Source organism: Onychostoma macrolepis, chromosome 18 (genome assembly GCF_012432095.1).
Source record: "Onychostoma macrolepis isolate SWU-2019 chromosome 18, ASM1243209v1, whole genome shotgun sequence".
Classification (NCBI taxonomy): Eukaryota; Metazoa; Chordata; class Actinopteri; order Cypriniformes; family Cyprinidae; genus Onychostoma; species Onychostoma macrolepis.
The window spans coordinates 2,804,767-2,823,259 of NC_081172.1; the positions used below are offsets into that span (position 1 = coordinate 2,804,767).

At 37.5% G+C, this 18,493-nt stretch overlaps 1 protein-coding gene across 1 annotated transcript in view; it reads left to right on the forward strand.

Moving 5' to 3' along the window:
• Positions 1-18,493, forward strand: part of hcn4 (hyperpolarization activated cyclic nucleotide-gated potassium channel 4) — an 84,789-nt gene that overhangs the window by 13,680 nt on the left and 52,616 nt on the right. The window contains 1 exon segment of the mRNA XM_058750872.1: positions 11,287-11,710. Within this exon segment, the coding sequence (XP_058606855.1) occupies positions 11,287-11,710 (424 nt within the window).

The following is an 18,493-nucleotide window of genomic DNA, read 5'->3' on the forward strand; positions in this document are numbered from 1 at the left end:
ACTCAGCGGCTGATATCTGTGATAGAAACATAAATACACTCAAACACAGATAACCAGAGATCCTAAAAGAGTGAGATACAGAGAGTGAGAGATTAAATGTGTACTGGTGCTGGTGTTCTTTGAAGATCATACTCTGAGAATCTTTCTTTGTTCTTTAGTTATGCAACGGCCATAGTAAATGGTTATAAAGGACTGTTTTTACGCTTACCAACACATTATACCATCACTACATTACTTCATTACACTGACATGGAGAATGCCACACATGCACAACACACCTGTAGAGACTTCACATATATTATATATATATATATATATATATATAAATATAAAACTGTACTTTATTTTAGTACTTTTAGTAATTGTATGTATATATATACATATATATACAGTCATGGCCAAAAATATCGGCACCCTTGGTAAATATGAACAAAGAAGGCTGTGAAAATTAATCTGCATTGTTAATCCTTTTGATCTTTTATTAAAAACAAAAATCTAACCTTTCATTGGATAATACGAATTTAAAATGGGGGGAAATATGAAATAAATGTTTTTCTCAAATACACGTTGGACACAATTACTGGCACCCCTGGAAATTCTTATGAGTAAAATATCTCTGAAGTATATTCCCATTCATTTTCACAATTTTGAGCACTCCAGGATGATTATGAACAGGAAATGGCTTCCTGTTTCACAGAAATATAAATAGGAGGAAAACAAAGCCTAACTTCCCTTAATCATCCATCGCAATGGGAAAAACCAAAGATTATATTTCTGATGTGCAGCAAAATATAATTGAGCTTCACAAATTAGTGAAGTGGCTTTAAGAAAAGAGCTAGAGCAGTGAAAATTCCCATTTCCACCATCAGGGCAATAATTAAGAATTTCCAATCAACATAAAATGTTAGGAAACTGCCTGGAAGAGGACGTGTGTCTATATCATCCTAATGCATGGGGAGGAGGAGAGTTTGAGTGGCTAAAGACTCTCCAAGGACCACAGCTGGAGAATTGCAGAAAATATTTGAATCTCGGGTCAGAAATCCTTAAAAAAAAAAAAAGTGTCAAACAGCACCTACATCATCACATGTTGTTTGAGAGGGTTTCAAGAAAAATTCTCCTCGCTCATCCAAAAACAAACTCCAGCATATTCAGTTATCAGACACGACTGGAACTTCAAATGGGACTGGCTTCTATGGTCAGATGAAACTAAAGAATGAGCTTTTTATCAGAAAACACTCGAGATGGGTTTGGTGAACACAGGGATAAAAAGTACCCCATGTGTACAATGAAATATACTGCTGTATTTTTGATGTTGTGGGCCTATATTTCTGCTGGAGGTCCTGGACATCTTGTTTAGACACATGGCATCATGGATTCTATCAAATACCAACAGATAAAAAAACAATAAGTGACTGACTCTGTTACAAATCTTACAATAGGCCATGTTTGGATCTTCCAACCGTACAATAATCCAAACACAAACCTCAAAAACAACACAAAAATGGGTCACTGAGCACAAAACCAAGCTTCTGCTGGCCATTCCAGTCCTCTGACCTGAACCCTGTAGAACATGAGTGAACTGAAGAGAAGAAGCAGCGACATGGAGCTGTGAATCTAAAGGGTCTGGAGTGATTCTGGATGAAGGAATGGTCTCTGATCTCTTGTCAGGTGTTCTCTAACCTCATCAGGCATTACAGGAGAACATTTAGAGCTGTTAAACTGGCAAATGGAGGTTTCAGAAAGTATATTGAATAAAAGGGTGCCGTTAATTGTGGCCAATGTGTATTAGAGAAAAACATTTATTTCATAATGATATTTCCCCCCGTTTTAAATTCTTATTATCCGATGAAAGGTTAGATTTTTGTGAATTTTTTTAAATAAAAGATCAAAAGGATTAACAATGCAGATTAATTTTCACAGACTTCTTTGATCATATTTACCAAGGGTGCCGATATTTTTGGCCATGACTGTATATATATATATATATATATATATATATATACATACATACAATTACTAAAAGTACTAAAATAAAGTACAGTTTTATATATATATATATATTAGTGCTGTCAAACAATTAATCATGATTAATCACATCCAAAATAAATGTGTTTGTTTACATAATATATGAGTGTTTAATGTGTATATTTATTATGTATATATAAATACAAACATGTGCATTTATATATTTAAGAAAAATATGTTATGTTTATATATTAAATAGATTTTATATAATACAAAATATAATAATATAAATGTATAAACGTAAATATTTTCAAAATATATACTGTATGTGTGTGTATTTATATATACATAATAAATAAAACACACACATATATTATGTAAACAAAAACTTTTATTTTGGATGCAATTAATCGCGAATTTATGTTTATTTTATTATTATTTATTTATTAAAAATAGACAAACTAAATACAGAAACTATGTAGCGTAGGCCTATATATTATATTATTATTTTATAATTATTTTCTTGTGTAACCTGTTTTTGTCTGTAATTTTCAGTAGTCTGAGATGTTGTGATAGATTGAATATGCACAGGTGTGAGTAAAAGTAGTTGTAGCTTCAGATTTTCACTTCATAACGACTCATTTAGTTCTGTTCCTCACACGCAGCTATCATATAATTCATAAGACTTAGAATATGAGTTGTAATGACTACTTTTATGGTCATTTATACTATTTTTATGGTGATTTGGTACCTTTTTATGATTTAAAACAATATGAAGAAGAATAAATGATAAGATTTAACTTTCATCTTTGACTACTCCTTTAAAAGCAGCTTCTCTTGTTAATGTGCAGCATTTTCCATAGATTGTTTGTGTGCGTGTCCTTAAATTCCATTGTGTGTTTGTGTACGTATTTTGAGGCAGTGTTGAGTTCTTCTGAAGTGTGTACTTGGTTCCTCAGTGGGGTTAAGTGCAACGCTGAGAACATTAGCTGTCTGCTGACAGACGACTATCTGTGCTCTTCTGTGCTCTGTTTATCTGCTGAAGTGCATTTGTACAGTGTAGCTGGCGTCCTTTGGTCCCCTGTGCTGATGGAGAGAAGGAGACAGATAGAAGAAAGGAATCCAGCATCCCTTTTCCATGTTTGCAAACTGTTTGTGATCCTAAACACTTGCTTTTGTGCTGTCATGACTTCTCCTGCCTAAAAAAAAAAGGATGAACTGGGCAAATTCATGCTTTTTCCCATCCTTATTTGATTGCATGATAAAGAATAAAATGTTGTCACACGTAAAGCATGTTCTTAAAGGAGCGGCAGCAAAAAATAGCTAATTTAATTGTAATGGTCAGAGAGCGTGGAAAAAATGAAAATATTATGTATATGAAGAGCTCTCATTTGTGATTCCTATGAGCTGAGTCCTTAGTGTTGTTAAAAATATAGATTTTTCAATACTGAAATATCTAAAATAGTTTCAGTACCATTTCTTCACTGTATTGATACACCAATACCAGCTGTGCTTTCTCTCTCTTCTCTCTGACAGCGAATTCAAGCACACTGAAGTGTGATGAGAAGCATTTATAAACCTGTTGTCCAACAAAATACATATTTAAAAACATATTGTACTTCAAACTCACTTCATAAGATCAGTTTAGTATTTGAAATAACTTCCTTTTGATGACTGATGTGGCTTCTTATCATAGAACAAGGCCAAAAATGTATTATTGTATAGTATTCTACTGTAATACATGCCTTGTCAATTAGCATTGCATTACAAATCGACTTAGATACCCGAGATGGCTTGAAGGATGCAGATAAACCATAGATTGTTGCAGATCGTGTGTTTATTGAATTCACGTTTGATCAGTTAAAGCGTTTCTAACTTCTTTATATTCAGTTACAGCAATAACTGGATGCCTTTGTCCATATTAGGGATTTCCCTTCTGTGAGGTATTTTGTGAACATTCTAAATCATGCAACATGCTAATTTATGTTAGCAATGTGCTAATCATGTTAGCAACATAATAAATGTCAGCAATGTGTTATAAAATGTTAAATCACGCTAGCAACATGCTAATTCATGTTGGCAACGTAGTAAATCATGCTATCAACATGTTAAATAATGCTAGCAATGTGTTAAATCGTGCTAGCTACATGCTAACACATACTAGCAACATGTTAAATCATGGTAGCAGTGTAAAACATGATATGCTACTGTGAGGCATTTTGTGTGTTTTGTGAATACTTTAAATCATGCTAACAACATGCTAATTCATGTTAGCAACTTTCATGCTATTAACATGCTAAACCGTGCTAGCTAAATGTTAACACGCACTAGCAACATGTGAAATTATGGTAGCAACATGTTAATTCATGTTAACAATGTTAACAGTGTTAAACATGATAGCTACTTGCTTAAACATTTTAGCAACGTGCTAGAACGTTAAGGGTTAATTTTAATGACTTAAAGTAGAAGATTTTTTCAAATAAGGCATTGTCCAACCAACATCAAAGTTTGTTATGAACTTTACATCTAGTTATATTTATCTTTCAATAAAATCGTATGCCCTTAATTTTGTGGCATTTTTTTTCTAGTGGTGTTGAAAATGGTTAAAAAAAATTTTTTTTAATTTTTCAAGGTATTGTATCAAAGTTAGAAATTCCAGTATCGTGACAACACTAACACACACACACACACACACACAGAGATGTGGCCAAACTGTTCAGGGTCTCCTATAAGAGTTGAATCTCAGTGAGTTGGACAGGGTGCAAGAAAAAAGACTAATTCAGACCGGCATGTTATACTGCAGCTGTCTAATACAACATGATCTAACATCCGCGCGCTCTCTCTCTCACGTTAATGTGTCATGAGTGTGTGTGTGTGTGTGTGTGTGTGTGGCCAGATGGCACTTCCCCACTTCTGAGAGGGATTCTTTGAGCAAACAACAAACTAGTGAGCCAACAACCACCTCAAAAACAAACAGCCGCCTCACAAACAAACACATAGCGAGAGCAAGAAAATGCATTATTCAGGAGGAGCTGCTTAGAATTCATGTTCATAAATGAGCTGCTTCACTCGTGCCATGAGAGGCTAAAACAACAACACCACATACACCTGAGAACTGCATTACAAACACTGCCAGTGGTGCCGTTCCCACCTGCCACAGTGCTAGGGTGTGTGGGTGGTAGCCAGAGTGTTGCTATGTGGTTGCTAGGGTGTTGTGAGTGGTTGCTAGGGTATTGTAAGTGGTTGCTATGACATTGCTATCTGCTAGGATGTCATGAGTGGTTTTAGAGCATTGCTATGTGGTTGCTAGGGTATTTTGGTTGGTTACCGGGCTGTTGCAGTGTTGTTGCTAGGGCATTGTGAGTGGTTTAGGAGCATTGTTGTGTGGTTGCTAGGGTGTTGTAAGTGGTTGCTATGACATTGTTATCTGCTAGTATGTCATGAGTGGTTTTAGAGCATTTCTATGTGGTTGCTAGGGTATTTTGATTGATTGCCAGGGTGTTGCTATGTGGTTGAAGGAATGAGGTGGAACAAATGAAATAAATTCATTGGGTGAATATAACTAACTGTATAAGTCTGTAAATGTTTATTTTGCATCAGTATCTTGTAGCATCTTGTGGTTGTCTTTGTGTTTTGCATAACATTTAAAAAAATTACTGTAATACACAGTGACCATTGTAAATGTGCCATATATAACAGTTGATAAAATAACAAACTCTCTCACGTTTACATTCATTCATTCATTCATTCACTCATTCTACCCCCTCGTGCAGCTGTGACTTCTGCGTTTTTTTCCATGATGACAGCCTGCTGGAGTGTGTGTGTGTGTGTGTGTGTGTGTGTGAGAGAGAGAGAGGCTTATCTTGTAGCTGGAGGCACTCAAAAGGTGAAAACATGTCATGGACGTCCTCTTAGGGAAACAGGACTCTCTCTCTCTCTGTGTAGTGGATGAGCGAAATGTCATGGAGTAGCATCCCAGGTGTGTGTGTGTGTGTGTGTGTGGACATTTCTCCTTTTCTTTTTCTCTTAATGGATATTCTCTCCATCCATCTGCTGTTCTGCCCTTCTTCACATTTTAAGTAACTTCCAGCTTTTCCAAGGCTAAACAGTTGAATCTCAGGGAAACACATCTGGGTCACATCACCTCACAAAATAATAAATTATATTTTGCATAAAATTAAGCATATTTTTAGGATCCAGTTGCGATGCTTCATATTTTTGTGGAAACCATGATATAAAAACTGAAAATTCAAAAGCGTTTATTTAAAAATGAACATTATAAATGTCTTTACTGTCATTATCGATCAATTTAATGCATCTTTCCTAAATAAAAGTATTAATTTCTTGAAAAAATAATACCGACCCCAAGATTTTGAATAGTAGTATACATTTAATTTCAGTCAGCATAAACAACAAATACTGCCATAATGTATAAATACTTGACAATTTAAATATAATTTTTCTATATTACAATAACGCTAAAATTACAAAAAAATGTAAAGTCAAATAAATTCAAAAATAAATTCAAATTCAATAAGAATTTGGGAATGCGTTTGTCATGAAAATAATGTTGCGATGGACAAAATCATTAAAAGATCTTTAAAAAGGATTCCTGTTCTTTAAAGATGAAGTATTCTCACATATTATAGATTATGTTAAAACACATTGTCTGATTGCAGAAAATCTGTCATTTGTTGACTAATTCCCCCCAGAATACTTGGTATATTGCAAACAGGAATATACCAGGAAACCTGTTTGAAAACTTTATTTATTTTTTTCCATTTTTGTTTGGTGCTGCTAGTGGCAAAGTACAAACTTTACCTTTGAAAAATATAATTTCTTATTGATTTTGTTGATATGCGGGCTTGTTCTTGACAGGTTTGTGAGATTCACTCGAGCCCTCTGTGTGTCTTTGTCTCTGTTCCTCCTGGCGTATGTTGTCTTCCCTCTCTTGTTTTCTTCTTCTCTCTGGATGTGTGGGGAATTCATAGTCTAACGTCAGAGAAACGCTGTGTGCCGAGAGAGAGGAAGCACTGTAAATACTGGATGGAGTCTATTTCTGTCTCGGCACATGAGATTGACTGTTAAATGCACACACGTACACAAACACACACGCACTCGCTGTTTATAGAGCAGCGTTTCTCCACGTTGGGGTTTCTTTCCATAATGAAACAGGCCAGATCTCCATGTGAAATGTTCTCAATCACAACATTCACATACATGCACAAAACATCTTAGATTATTCACTCAGGGGAAAAAAAAAAAAAGATCAAAATTATGATTTAGAGAATTCATGAGAGTGCTTTCTTAACATTTCTGCTGTTTAACCTCCTTAATTGTCTGATGTCTTAAAAAAAACAAATGGAAAAAACATTTCTAGTTTTCATTTTAGTTTTAAGTTATAGTTTTATGTTTTAGTATTTTTGTCATTCTTGGTTTATTTTTTTATATTTCTGCTTAGTCTAGATTGTTTTATTTAAATTATTGGTAATTTTAGCATTTAAACATTTCTAATTCATTTTTCATTTAAGTTTTTTTTTTTAAGTTTAAGTATTTAATATTTATATTTTATTTTATTTTATTTCAGCTTTATCAAAAAAATTGAATAGTTTTAGTTTTAATAACAACACTGAATGCAATGACATAATTATTATATTTTGGGTGAGCTGTTCCTTTAATAGAGTCATTAATTATGTATAATTTAAGAATCAACATCTACTGTTTCTTTTAATATTCATTACGAGAAACAAGTCTACAAATGCTGATATTAGCTCGTATTATTTTCTTATCATATTGAGATACTTGATATTTGACTGCACTTTCAAATTTATTTGCAAATATGAGTACAGTTTGAGATATCTGGGTTTTTTTCTCAGGATAAACACCTGAGAAGTGTGTCCATTTGCTCTCCGTTTAATCTCATCTCTCATCTAAGAGTTTTTTTATGTTTTTGTACAATGGATGATTACACTGAAATCTGTATGTTCACACTTAAATCACTAGGTAAGTGTGGCATATGGAAACCCATTTCCACCACGGAATTAAATAAAGGTAATTGTGACCTTTTTATTTCACAGTTTTGAGTTCTGACTTTTTTCACATTCAGAAAACAAAGATACCATGGAAACAAAAACTGACTTATTTTCTCAGAATTGTACAATTTTAAACCCACAATTCTGAGGAAAAGAAGATGTAAACTCAGAATTCTAACTTTTTTTTTAATCTGACAATTCTGACTTTTTTTTTCTCATTATTGCAAGTTCATATGCCACATTTCAGACTTTTCTTTTTTATTCCATCTCGGAAACATGCTTTCATAACACCACACCACATCCAATAAAGAAACAGATAACAGTGTCCTTATTATCTTTATGGTTGCTTTGTTACTTCATAAATGTCTGGATTTTGAACCTTTGCACTTCAGAAACTTCATCAGGTCCAGATTACCCAATCAAAGCTGTCACCATGACCAGAGACGCAAGCGGACAGGCAGAAAATGGCAAATGTCGATTATGCATTAGCTAGTGTGTGTGCTGGGGAATACTGAGGTTGAAGAACAAATGTTGTGAGTGTTCAATGTGCCGTTCCTGTGATGTGTGTGACGTTCTCCTGAGTTTTAAACCTCAGCTGAAGCGAACAGTGTCAGAAACGTCTCACTAAATATAACACACACCCTGACAGCGATCTGAATCGCCGGATTCCCTCGCTACTTTGAAGAATTCCAATTACTGTCAGTGTTTTCCGTGTGTGTGTGTGTGTGTGTGTGTGTGTGTGTGTGTGTGTGTGTTGTAATCCATCACAGCTCAGGCATTACAGACAGTTGTGCTTGTATGTGTAATTCCACTGTAATTAGAGTTTATTCAGGATGCAGTGATTCATCCACAAATAGCCAAATGTTCCTGTTAAAAGAAACAGTAAATAAACAATAATGAACGGTGGGTTTTTGCATTTAGTGGAAAATCTCCACAAATACAAGCAAATCGAATCGTTTTTGTTTACTTTGCCCTGGCTGCTTCAAATTGGCTTTCACACCGACGATGGATTTTTATGGGCTTCCTAAACTTGGGTGGGTAAATCAACCAGAACCAGACGTTCACAACACTGACCTTCTCTCTCTATGCAATCTATAGAGCTGTGAGGATATATCACCCAACAACAGAGCCAATCTAGATTCAATTACCAACTGGGCCAAGAGAGCAATTTATAACTAAACACACACATACACACGCATGTGGACGCTCCTGAGGATGGTAGAGGTCGCGCTGCATGCATTAAACTCCCGTGTTTACCGTGGAGATCGGTGAGGAATTCAGCGTCATGAATTTCTGAACGTAATTTATATCTCAAGAAATCTCAAGTGCATACCGCTTACGATTCATAAGCTGAATCCTCAGTGAACAGAATTTGAATTTATTGTCGAAATGAATTTCCTTAGTCACAAAGGTGTGCGCATGCATTTGCATTCTGAATAATTATGCTTTGTGATCATGTTCAATGTTTTATATGATTTATGTCAGCTCATGAAAACTCTGGATATGAATTTATATGATGATTCTGTATCTCTGCATAAACGATGCACTTTTTGGCATGGTTTAGCAACTTTTATTGCTTCTAAGTTTGTCTTTTGCTGATTTTGGATGGGCAATCCTGGTCTGTTACACTGCAACAAGTGCTGTTCTTCTTTTGTCCTGTTTTCTAGTACAAATACGAAACATTCTTAAATCAAGGTACATTTACTTGAAATGCAAAATGATGTAAGATTAGAAGTTTTGTTTTATGAGTAATTTATCAAAATGAAGTGAGGTTTATGCTTAAAACAAGAACAAATATTTGCTTGTTTTCGCTTTGAATATTTTTTTTTCTGACCCCATTGGCAAATATTTGTTCTTGTTTTAAGCACAAACCACATTTTCAGGCTTCTTATCTTATATAATTTTGCATTTCAAATAAATGTTTAGATATTTTAAGAATGTTTAGGTATTTGTGCTAGAAAATTAGACAAAAATACATAGTGAAAACTACCTAACCAGGTCAAGATGGTGTTGTCGCATGTAAACCAGTTTGAGCAATGCTACAACCAGCATGAAACGTCCAAAACATACTTTATACTGCTAACAAGAAATTAAATCTTCTTAACCGGTCATAATCTGTTCTTAACCTGGTCATCAGATAAACCGGCTTAGCAGACCTCAGCAATTTTTTTTCCCACAATTCTTTATTTTATACATATACGCTTTGATGCATGTTTGTAATTAAATAACCACATGCTTGTGTTTTATGTCCAGAAAAAAACTGCAGTGTGGATATTTCTGCTGATAGTTTGGCTATGAATCACTAAAATGATGTGCCTTTCAGATAGTTTAAGAAGACACCATTGGCTGATTGAAGGTTTTTAGTGATGTTCTTTAAAGGAATCGTTCACCCGAAAATAAAATTTACTGAAAAAGTCCTCACCCTCAGGTCATCCAAGATGTAAATGAGTTTATTTGTTCATCAGATTTGGAGAAATGTAGCATTACATCACTTGCTCACCAATGGATCCTCTGCAGTGAATGGGTGCCGTCAGAATGAGAGTCCACACAGCTGAAAAAAACATCACTATAATCACTCCAGTCCATCAGTTAATGTCTTGAGAAGCCAAAAACTGCGTGTTTGTAAGAAACAAATCTATCATTAAGAAGTTTTTAACTTCAAACCGTTGCTTCCATAATCCATAATAATACTTCCTCTTGTGAAAGAGTGATATGCACAGATCAAGCACTGTTTACAAGCCAAAACAGATCTTAACAAATATGTGTCTGGATTTTAATGTGAGAGACAACAGGAGATGGACTTTTTCACTGGAGGAAGCGTTGTTATGGATTATGGACATATTATATTTTTATATTTTAGCCAGAAACAACGGTTTAAGGGTAAAAGTGTCTTGATGGATTTGTTTCTGAGAAACATTCAGCTTTTGGCTTCACAAGATGTTAACTGATGGACTTGAGTGGTGTGGATTACTTGTGGATTATTGTGATGTTTTTATCAGCTGTTTGGACTCTCATTCTGACGGCACCCATTCACTGCAGAGGATCCAATGCTGAGCAAATAATGTAATTCAAAATTTCTACAAATCTGATGAAGAAACAAACTCATCTACATCTTGGATGACCTGAGGTTGAATTTTCAGCAAATTCTCATTTTTGGGTGATGGAAACACCCAGGACACCCTGGCACTGATGGAACATGTGTCAACACTTTATATTTGGTGCTAAATTGTACAGTTTTTCAGTGTAACATTGCTAAACATACTGACTTCTCGCTGTAATTCTCCTCCAGGTTTTACTGGGATCTCACCATGCTGCTCCTGATGGTGGGAAATCTCATCATCATTCCCGTGGGCATCACCTTCTTCAAGGACGAGCACACGCCGCCGTGGATCGTCTTCAATGTGGTTTCCGACACCTTCTTCCTCATGGACCTGGTGCTGAACTTCCGCACAGGAATTGTGAAGGAGGACAACGCGGAGATCATTCTGGACCCTCAGCAGATCAAGATCAAATATCTGCGCTCATGGTTCGTGGTGGACTTCATCTCCTCTATCCCTGTGGACTACATCTTCCTCATTGTGGAGACGCGCATCGATTCGGATTTTTACAAGACGGCACGCGCTCTGCGGATCGTACGCTTCACCAAGATCCTCAGTCTGCTGCGGCTGCTGCGACTCTCGCGGCTCATACGCTACATTCATCAATGGGAGGAGGTGAGTGGAAGTTTTTATTGTTTTAACCACGTTCACCACTCATAACTGCTGATATCTGTAAGCGACTGATTACGGGAAGCGGCAGACCAAAGTGATCTCCCACCAGCGGTGGAAAACACTATCACTCAGGCCAGAGCCCTCTCTACAAGGCGAGCTTTTGCCTCAAAGTGGAGTCTGTTCGCGATCTGGTGTTCTTCTCTCCGAGAAGGCCCCTAAGATGCATGATTGGAGTAGTGCTTTCTTTCCTGCAAGAAAGGTTGGAGCGTAGGCTGTCACCCTCCACCTTGAAAGTGTATGTGGCTGCTATCGTAGCACATCACGATGCAGTGGACGGCTGGTCCCTGGGAAAGCACGATCTCATCTTCAGGTTCCTGAAGGTTGCCAGAAGGTTAAATCCTCCTAGGCCACCCATGGTGCCCTCCCGGGATCTCTCTATCGTCCGGGCTGGACTTCAGAGGGGTCCCTTTGAGCCGCTGTATTCAGTCGAGCTTAAATTCCTGTCTGCTAAGACAGCGCTCCTGACCACGCTCACTTCCATCAAGAGGGTCTGGGACCTCCAAGCATTTCAGTAAGCAAAGAGTGCCTTGTGTTCGGGCCGGCCTACTCTCATGTTGTCCTGAGACCCCGGCCTGGATACGTGCCCAAGGTTCCCACCATACCCTTTCGAGATCAGGTGGTGAACCTGCAAGCACTGCCCTCGGAGGAGGCAGATCCAGCCTTGGCGTTGCTGTGTCCCGTAAGAGCGCTGCGCATATACGTAGACCACACCCAGAGCTTCAGAAGCCCTGAGCAGCTCTTTGTCTGCTACGGAGGTCAGCTCCAAGCAGAGGTTGGCCCACTGGATAGTGGATGCCATCGCCTCGGTGTACCAATCCCAAGGTGAGCCATGCCCCCTGGGGGTGAGGGCTCACTCCACACGTTGCCGCATGCTATGCGTTGGCGCACGGCGCCTCTCTGGCAGACATCTGTAGAGCTGCGGGCTGGACGACCCCGAACACCTTCGCAAGATTTTACAGTCTCCGCGTTGAGCCAGTTTCTTCCCGTGTGTTGGGTAACAGGTAATTGGCGGGAAGAGTTGGCCAGTGTCACGCTTGCTGCGCCATTCCCCCTCACCCGGGGATGCGAGTGCCTTTTTCCTCCTCCAGTAAGTTCCCCTGGATGGCGAACCCTGGTGGAGTATCCTCCAGCACCCCCGGCAGTCATACTGGGCGGAGCAGTCTAACTCCAGACCCTGTATTGGTGTTAGCTTGCCCGGGTCTCCGGTCAGCCCCTGTACTGGGCTAGGTGTCCATATGGCTTGATTCCTTGCGGGCAATACCATATGTGTATTCTTCCACGGTAAGGTTCCCCTCTCTGTGAACCCGTGTCTTCCCTTTGACAGATCATTCTGTCAGTCTCTGCTGGCAGTTGTTCCATCCCTACTCTCAAGTAGGACCTGCCTCAGAGACCCATTCCATATGCAGTACTGCCCCAGGCCTGTGTCGGTCCATATCAGTGTCTCCACATGATACCTCCCTACGGGTAGGATGTGGCCTCCGTAACGCCCCTCTCCGGAAGGCTTGCTTCCCCATTGTTACTGCCAAGCTGTAACAACAAATAGGAAAGACTTGAAGCAATCTTTCATTGAAGGTCGAAATCTCTTCTGTTAAGAAATTTCTGTGGTGAAAGGAACAGCGGCTTGGCTATCACCAGTAGCGTTATACCACCCTCTGGTCCCTGCGGGTACCAAGGGCAGTGAATTTGTGCTGGGGCGGTGGGAAGGTCATGACCTTTGCATGGCATTTGTCTGTCACATGGCTGCTTGTCAACATTTGCAATGCCATAGGGTTGTGTCGGGGTTCAGGTTGTGGCGCTTTCCATAGACCCCTAATGTTGTCATCGACATAACTCGAAGTGACCGACAGATAGAGAACGTCTCGGTTATGTACGTAACCCTCATTCCCTGATGGAGGGAATGGAGACGTTATGTCCCCATGCCACAACCTCGAACCATTGCTGGCGGCCAGGGACAAGTTCTCGGCTCCTCAGCGTAAACCTGAAGAGTGGATGCACCTGTCGCCTATTTATATCTGTATGCATGGGGAGTGACTCAGGTATGCAAAATCCACTAGCCAAAATTCATTGGCGTTTTCTCTTAAAGTCAGAGATGATTGGGGCTCCCAAGTGAATCTCCTAATGTTGTCATCGACATAATGTCTCTGTTTCCTCCATCAGGGAACGAGGGTTACATATGTAAACGAGACGTTTCTCCTAAAATTTATAAGTAGAAAAGAAACGCATGCTATGAAATTAGCAGATAGCAGCTCATATCATGTTCTCTTCATACTGAGATCTCTGATGTTTGACTGCAGACGTTTGATTTTCTATCTTTGCAAATATGAGCATAGTTTTAAGGCATTTGTGAGACTTCTCCATTTGATCTCATTGTTGTCTTGCAGAAGCGGTTGAGATACTGAAGCGATCTCATTTGTGCTTTTAGAATCCAGTTTGTTCTCTATTTGCAGAAATCACAGGCTGGAAGCAGCATATGTTTCGTGACTCTCATTTCCAGCCAGTCTGCGAGCTTTGGCAGAAATCGAAGTGTTGAATCTTACACGTATCAATTAATGAATATTTCAAAGCAGAGTGCTAACATTATGCTGTAATTTTCTCTGGTCCTCTTGAGGATGGGTTTGGATGGTGATTAAAGCGATGATTAGAAGCGTTCGTCTCTCAGCATCAGTAGTGAATGGGTGAACAGGGTCTCAGAGGTGAGCGGTGAGAAGTGAATCCGGCGAACGCAGCTGCTGCCTCATTTAGACAGGCCGTGTTCATCTCACGACAGCATGTCACATGCTCTTCCACAGCGGCACGCTGCAAATTGACTGGCTCCTATTAGAAGCGTGCAAAACATGTCAGAATTGCAAAATACGTGGGAAAGTCTCAATAACAAATTGTCAAACTAGTTATCAGAGCAGCATTTGTTAAGCTGTTCATGTCACATACATTCTAAGCCTAATGCATCATTTTTTACTCAGAATTTCATATAATATACTAATAAAAGTGATTTACTTTAGTCTTGTGAAAATTTATATTTATATAAATAATTATTTATAATATAATATAATATATTATAATATAATGCAGTCTGATTAAACCCACAAATTTAGTTTGAAGAAAGACCTTTGACTGTCTTTGTATACTTTAGAACAATGTTTTTTTTTTATGTTCTATGACACAATGTGATTGAAATTTCATCATTAATTGTCCTTCAAATAATAATTATCAATTATTGATTTAATTCTGTTTTGTTCTTGTCAGTCTTGTCTGGACAGTCTAATCCTAATAGCCTAATTGTATATATAATAATAAAATAGGCCCATGTGATTTACTTTAATGCTGTAAAAATTTATATTTATATATTAATATATAATGTGCTGTCAAACGATTAATCGTGATTTATTGCATCCAAAATAAAAGTTTTTGTTTGCATAATATATGTGTGTGTTCTGTGTATATTTACTATGCATATATAAATACACACATTCTGAAAATATGTACATGTATTTACATTTCTATATTTATATTCATATAATTTATATTATAAAAAACTTCTTAAATATATACATGCATGTGTGTGTATTTATATATACATAATAAATATACACAGCACACATACATATACAGGTGCTGGTCATATAATTAGAATATCATCAAAAAGTTGATTTATTTCACTAATTCCATTCAGAAAGTGAAACTTGTATATTATATTCATTCATTACACACAGACTGATATATTTCAAATGTTTTCTTTTAATTTTGATGATTAGAGCTTACAGCTCATGAAAGTCAAAAATCAGTATCTCAAAATATTAGAATATTTACATTTGAGTTTGAATAAATGACCATCCCTACAGTATAAATTCTGGGTATCTCTTGTTCTTTGAAACCACAATAATGGGGAAGACTGCTGACTTGGCAATGATCCAGAAGATGAACATTGACACCCTCCACAAAGAGGGTAAGTCACAGAGGGTCATTACTGAAAGGTGTGGCTGTTTACAGAGTGCTGTATCAAAGCATATTAAATGCAAAGTTGACTGGAAGGAAGAATTTAGGTAGGAAAAGGTGCACAAGCAACAGGGATGACCGCATGCTTGAGAATACAGTCAAGCAAAGCCGATTCAAACACTTGGGAGAGCTTCACAAGGAGAGAACTGAAGCTGGAGTCAGTGCATCAAGAGTCACCGAGCTCAGACGTCTTCAGGAAAAGGGCTACCAAGCCACTTCTGAACCAGAGACAACGTCAGAAGCATCTTAACTGGGCTGTGGAGAAAAATAACTGGACTGTTGCTCAGTGGTCCAAAGTCCTCTTTTCAGATGAAAGTAAATTTTACATTTCATTTGGAAATCAAGGTCCCAGAGTCTGAAGGAAGAGTGGAGAGGCACAGAATCCATGTTTCTTGAAGTCCAGTGTGAAGTTTCCACAGTCAGTGATGATTTGGGCTGCCATGTCATCTGCTGGTGTTGGTCCACTGTGTTTTCTGATGTCCACAGTCAACGCAGCCATCTACCAGGAAATTTTAGAGCACTTCATGCTTCCTTCTGTTGACAAGCTTTATGGAGATGCTGATTTAATTTTCCAGCAGGACTTGGCACCTGCCCACACTGCCAAAGGTACCAAAAGCTGGTTCAATGACCATAGTGTTACTGTGCTTGATTGGCCAGCAAACTCGCCTGACCTGAACCCCATAGAGAATCTATGGGGTATTGTCAAGAGGAAGATGAGAGACACCAGACCCAACAATGCAGATGAGCTGAAGGCCACTATCAGAGCAACCTGGGCTCTCATAACACCTGAGCAGTACCACAGACTGATCGACTCCATGCCACGCCGCATTGCTGCAGTAATTCAGCCAAAAGGAGCCCCAACTAAGTATTGAGTGCTGTACATGCTCATACTTTTCATTTACAAAATCCTTTCTTTGTATTGGTCTTAAGTAATATTCTAATATTTCGAGATACTGATTTTTGACTTTCATGAGCTGTAAGCTCTAATCATCAAAATTAAAAGAAATAAACATTTGAAATATATCAGTCTGTGTGTAATGAATGAATATAATATACAAGTTTCACTTTTTGAATGGAATTAGTGAAATAAATCAACTTTTGATGATATTCTAATTATATGACCAGCACCTGTATTATGTAAACTTTGATTTTGGATGCGATTAATCGCGATTAATAATCTGCTGATAATAATCTGCTGTTTGACAGCACTAAATATAATATAACGCAGTCTGATTAAACCCACAAATTTTGTTTGAAGGAAGGACTTTTGACTGTCTTTGTGTATTTTTTAGAACAGTGATTTTTTTTTCTTTGACAAACTGTGATTGAAATTGAAACTGCACAGTTATTGTGATTGTCTCAAATAATTGCCATGATCAGATGATTAATTAGTGACATGCCTAAATATAATTGTTTTATAAGTTTCCTTATAAACACATTCGCAGACGTCCTGGTGTGGCATTTTAAATATGGAAAACACTACTTTATTATTTTAACTTGATTTTACTGCATTTTAGACCTAAAAGCTTCTGCACCCTGTTTGTGATGGATGTGAAAGTTCTGGCAGAGGAACACTGCAGGAACCAACTGAACTGGAAAACTAGAGAGATGAGATGAATTGAGAGGAGATCCTTGTTATCTACATACACTTCTGACTAATTTTCATCTTTCCTCCATATAATACATACTGATGTAGTATTTAAAAGCACAGCAGTAACCAAGGAAACACTGTATTGCTGCTCTTCCATAAGCGCCACCTGCTGTCAGAGAGTGAACTTGCGTTCTCATTCATCCATCTGCTGTTTTTGTTTCAAGCAGTTGCATTTTATGTAGCATAATTTCACAAAGCTAAGGTCAGACCATTCTGCTTTTGCTTTAAATTAAATGTAATTTACATCAAACGGCTCATGCACGTAGCTTTGTTTGGATCGTGATTAAAGTGCAGTGGCTCTGCAACTGTTTCATGCGTTGTGATTCATCTAAAGGCACAGTCACAGAGAGAATGTGATAAACCGTGAAACTGCCAGAATCGTAAAAAAAAGATTTTTGGTCAAACGCCCAGCACTAAGCAGCATAATATGTGACAGAAAGTGAGCGGACCTTGATGGAGCAGAAATGAAAGGCCATCGCAAAGTGTCATTTTTAAAGGAATTGTCCCTTTAATGGTTTAATGGTGTCCTAACTGTCATGAATAGTCATCATGATTTGATTTAGAACAGCTATTTTTACCAATGAATGTTTAAGAGTATAAAAGAGTCTGTGGCACCTATGAGACACACTACCATTCAAACGTTTAGGGTCAGTACTGATTTTTGCCAAAGAAATTAATACTTTTATTCAGCAAGGATGCATTAAATTGGTCAAAAGTGAAAATAAAGATATTTATATTGTAACAAAAGATTTCTATTTCAAATTAGTGCTGTTCCTTTGAACTTTCTATTCATCAAAGAAGCTGAAAAATCAAATGTATCATGGTTTCCACAAAAACATGAAGCAGCACAACTGATTTCAACATTGATAATAATCAGAAATGTTTCTTGAGCAGTAAATCAGCATATTAGAGTGATTGAAGGATCATGTGACACTGAAGACTGGAGTAATGATGCTGAAAATTCAGCTTTGATTACAGAAATAAATTACATTTTAACATATATTCACACAGACAACAGTTGTTTTAAATTGTAATAATATTTCACAAATTTTACAGTGTTTTTGATCAAACAAATGCACCCT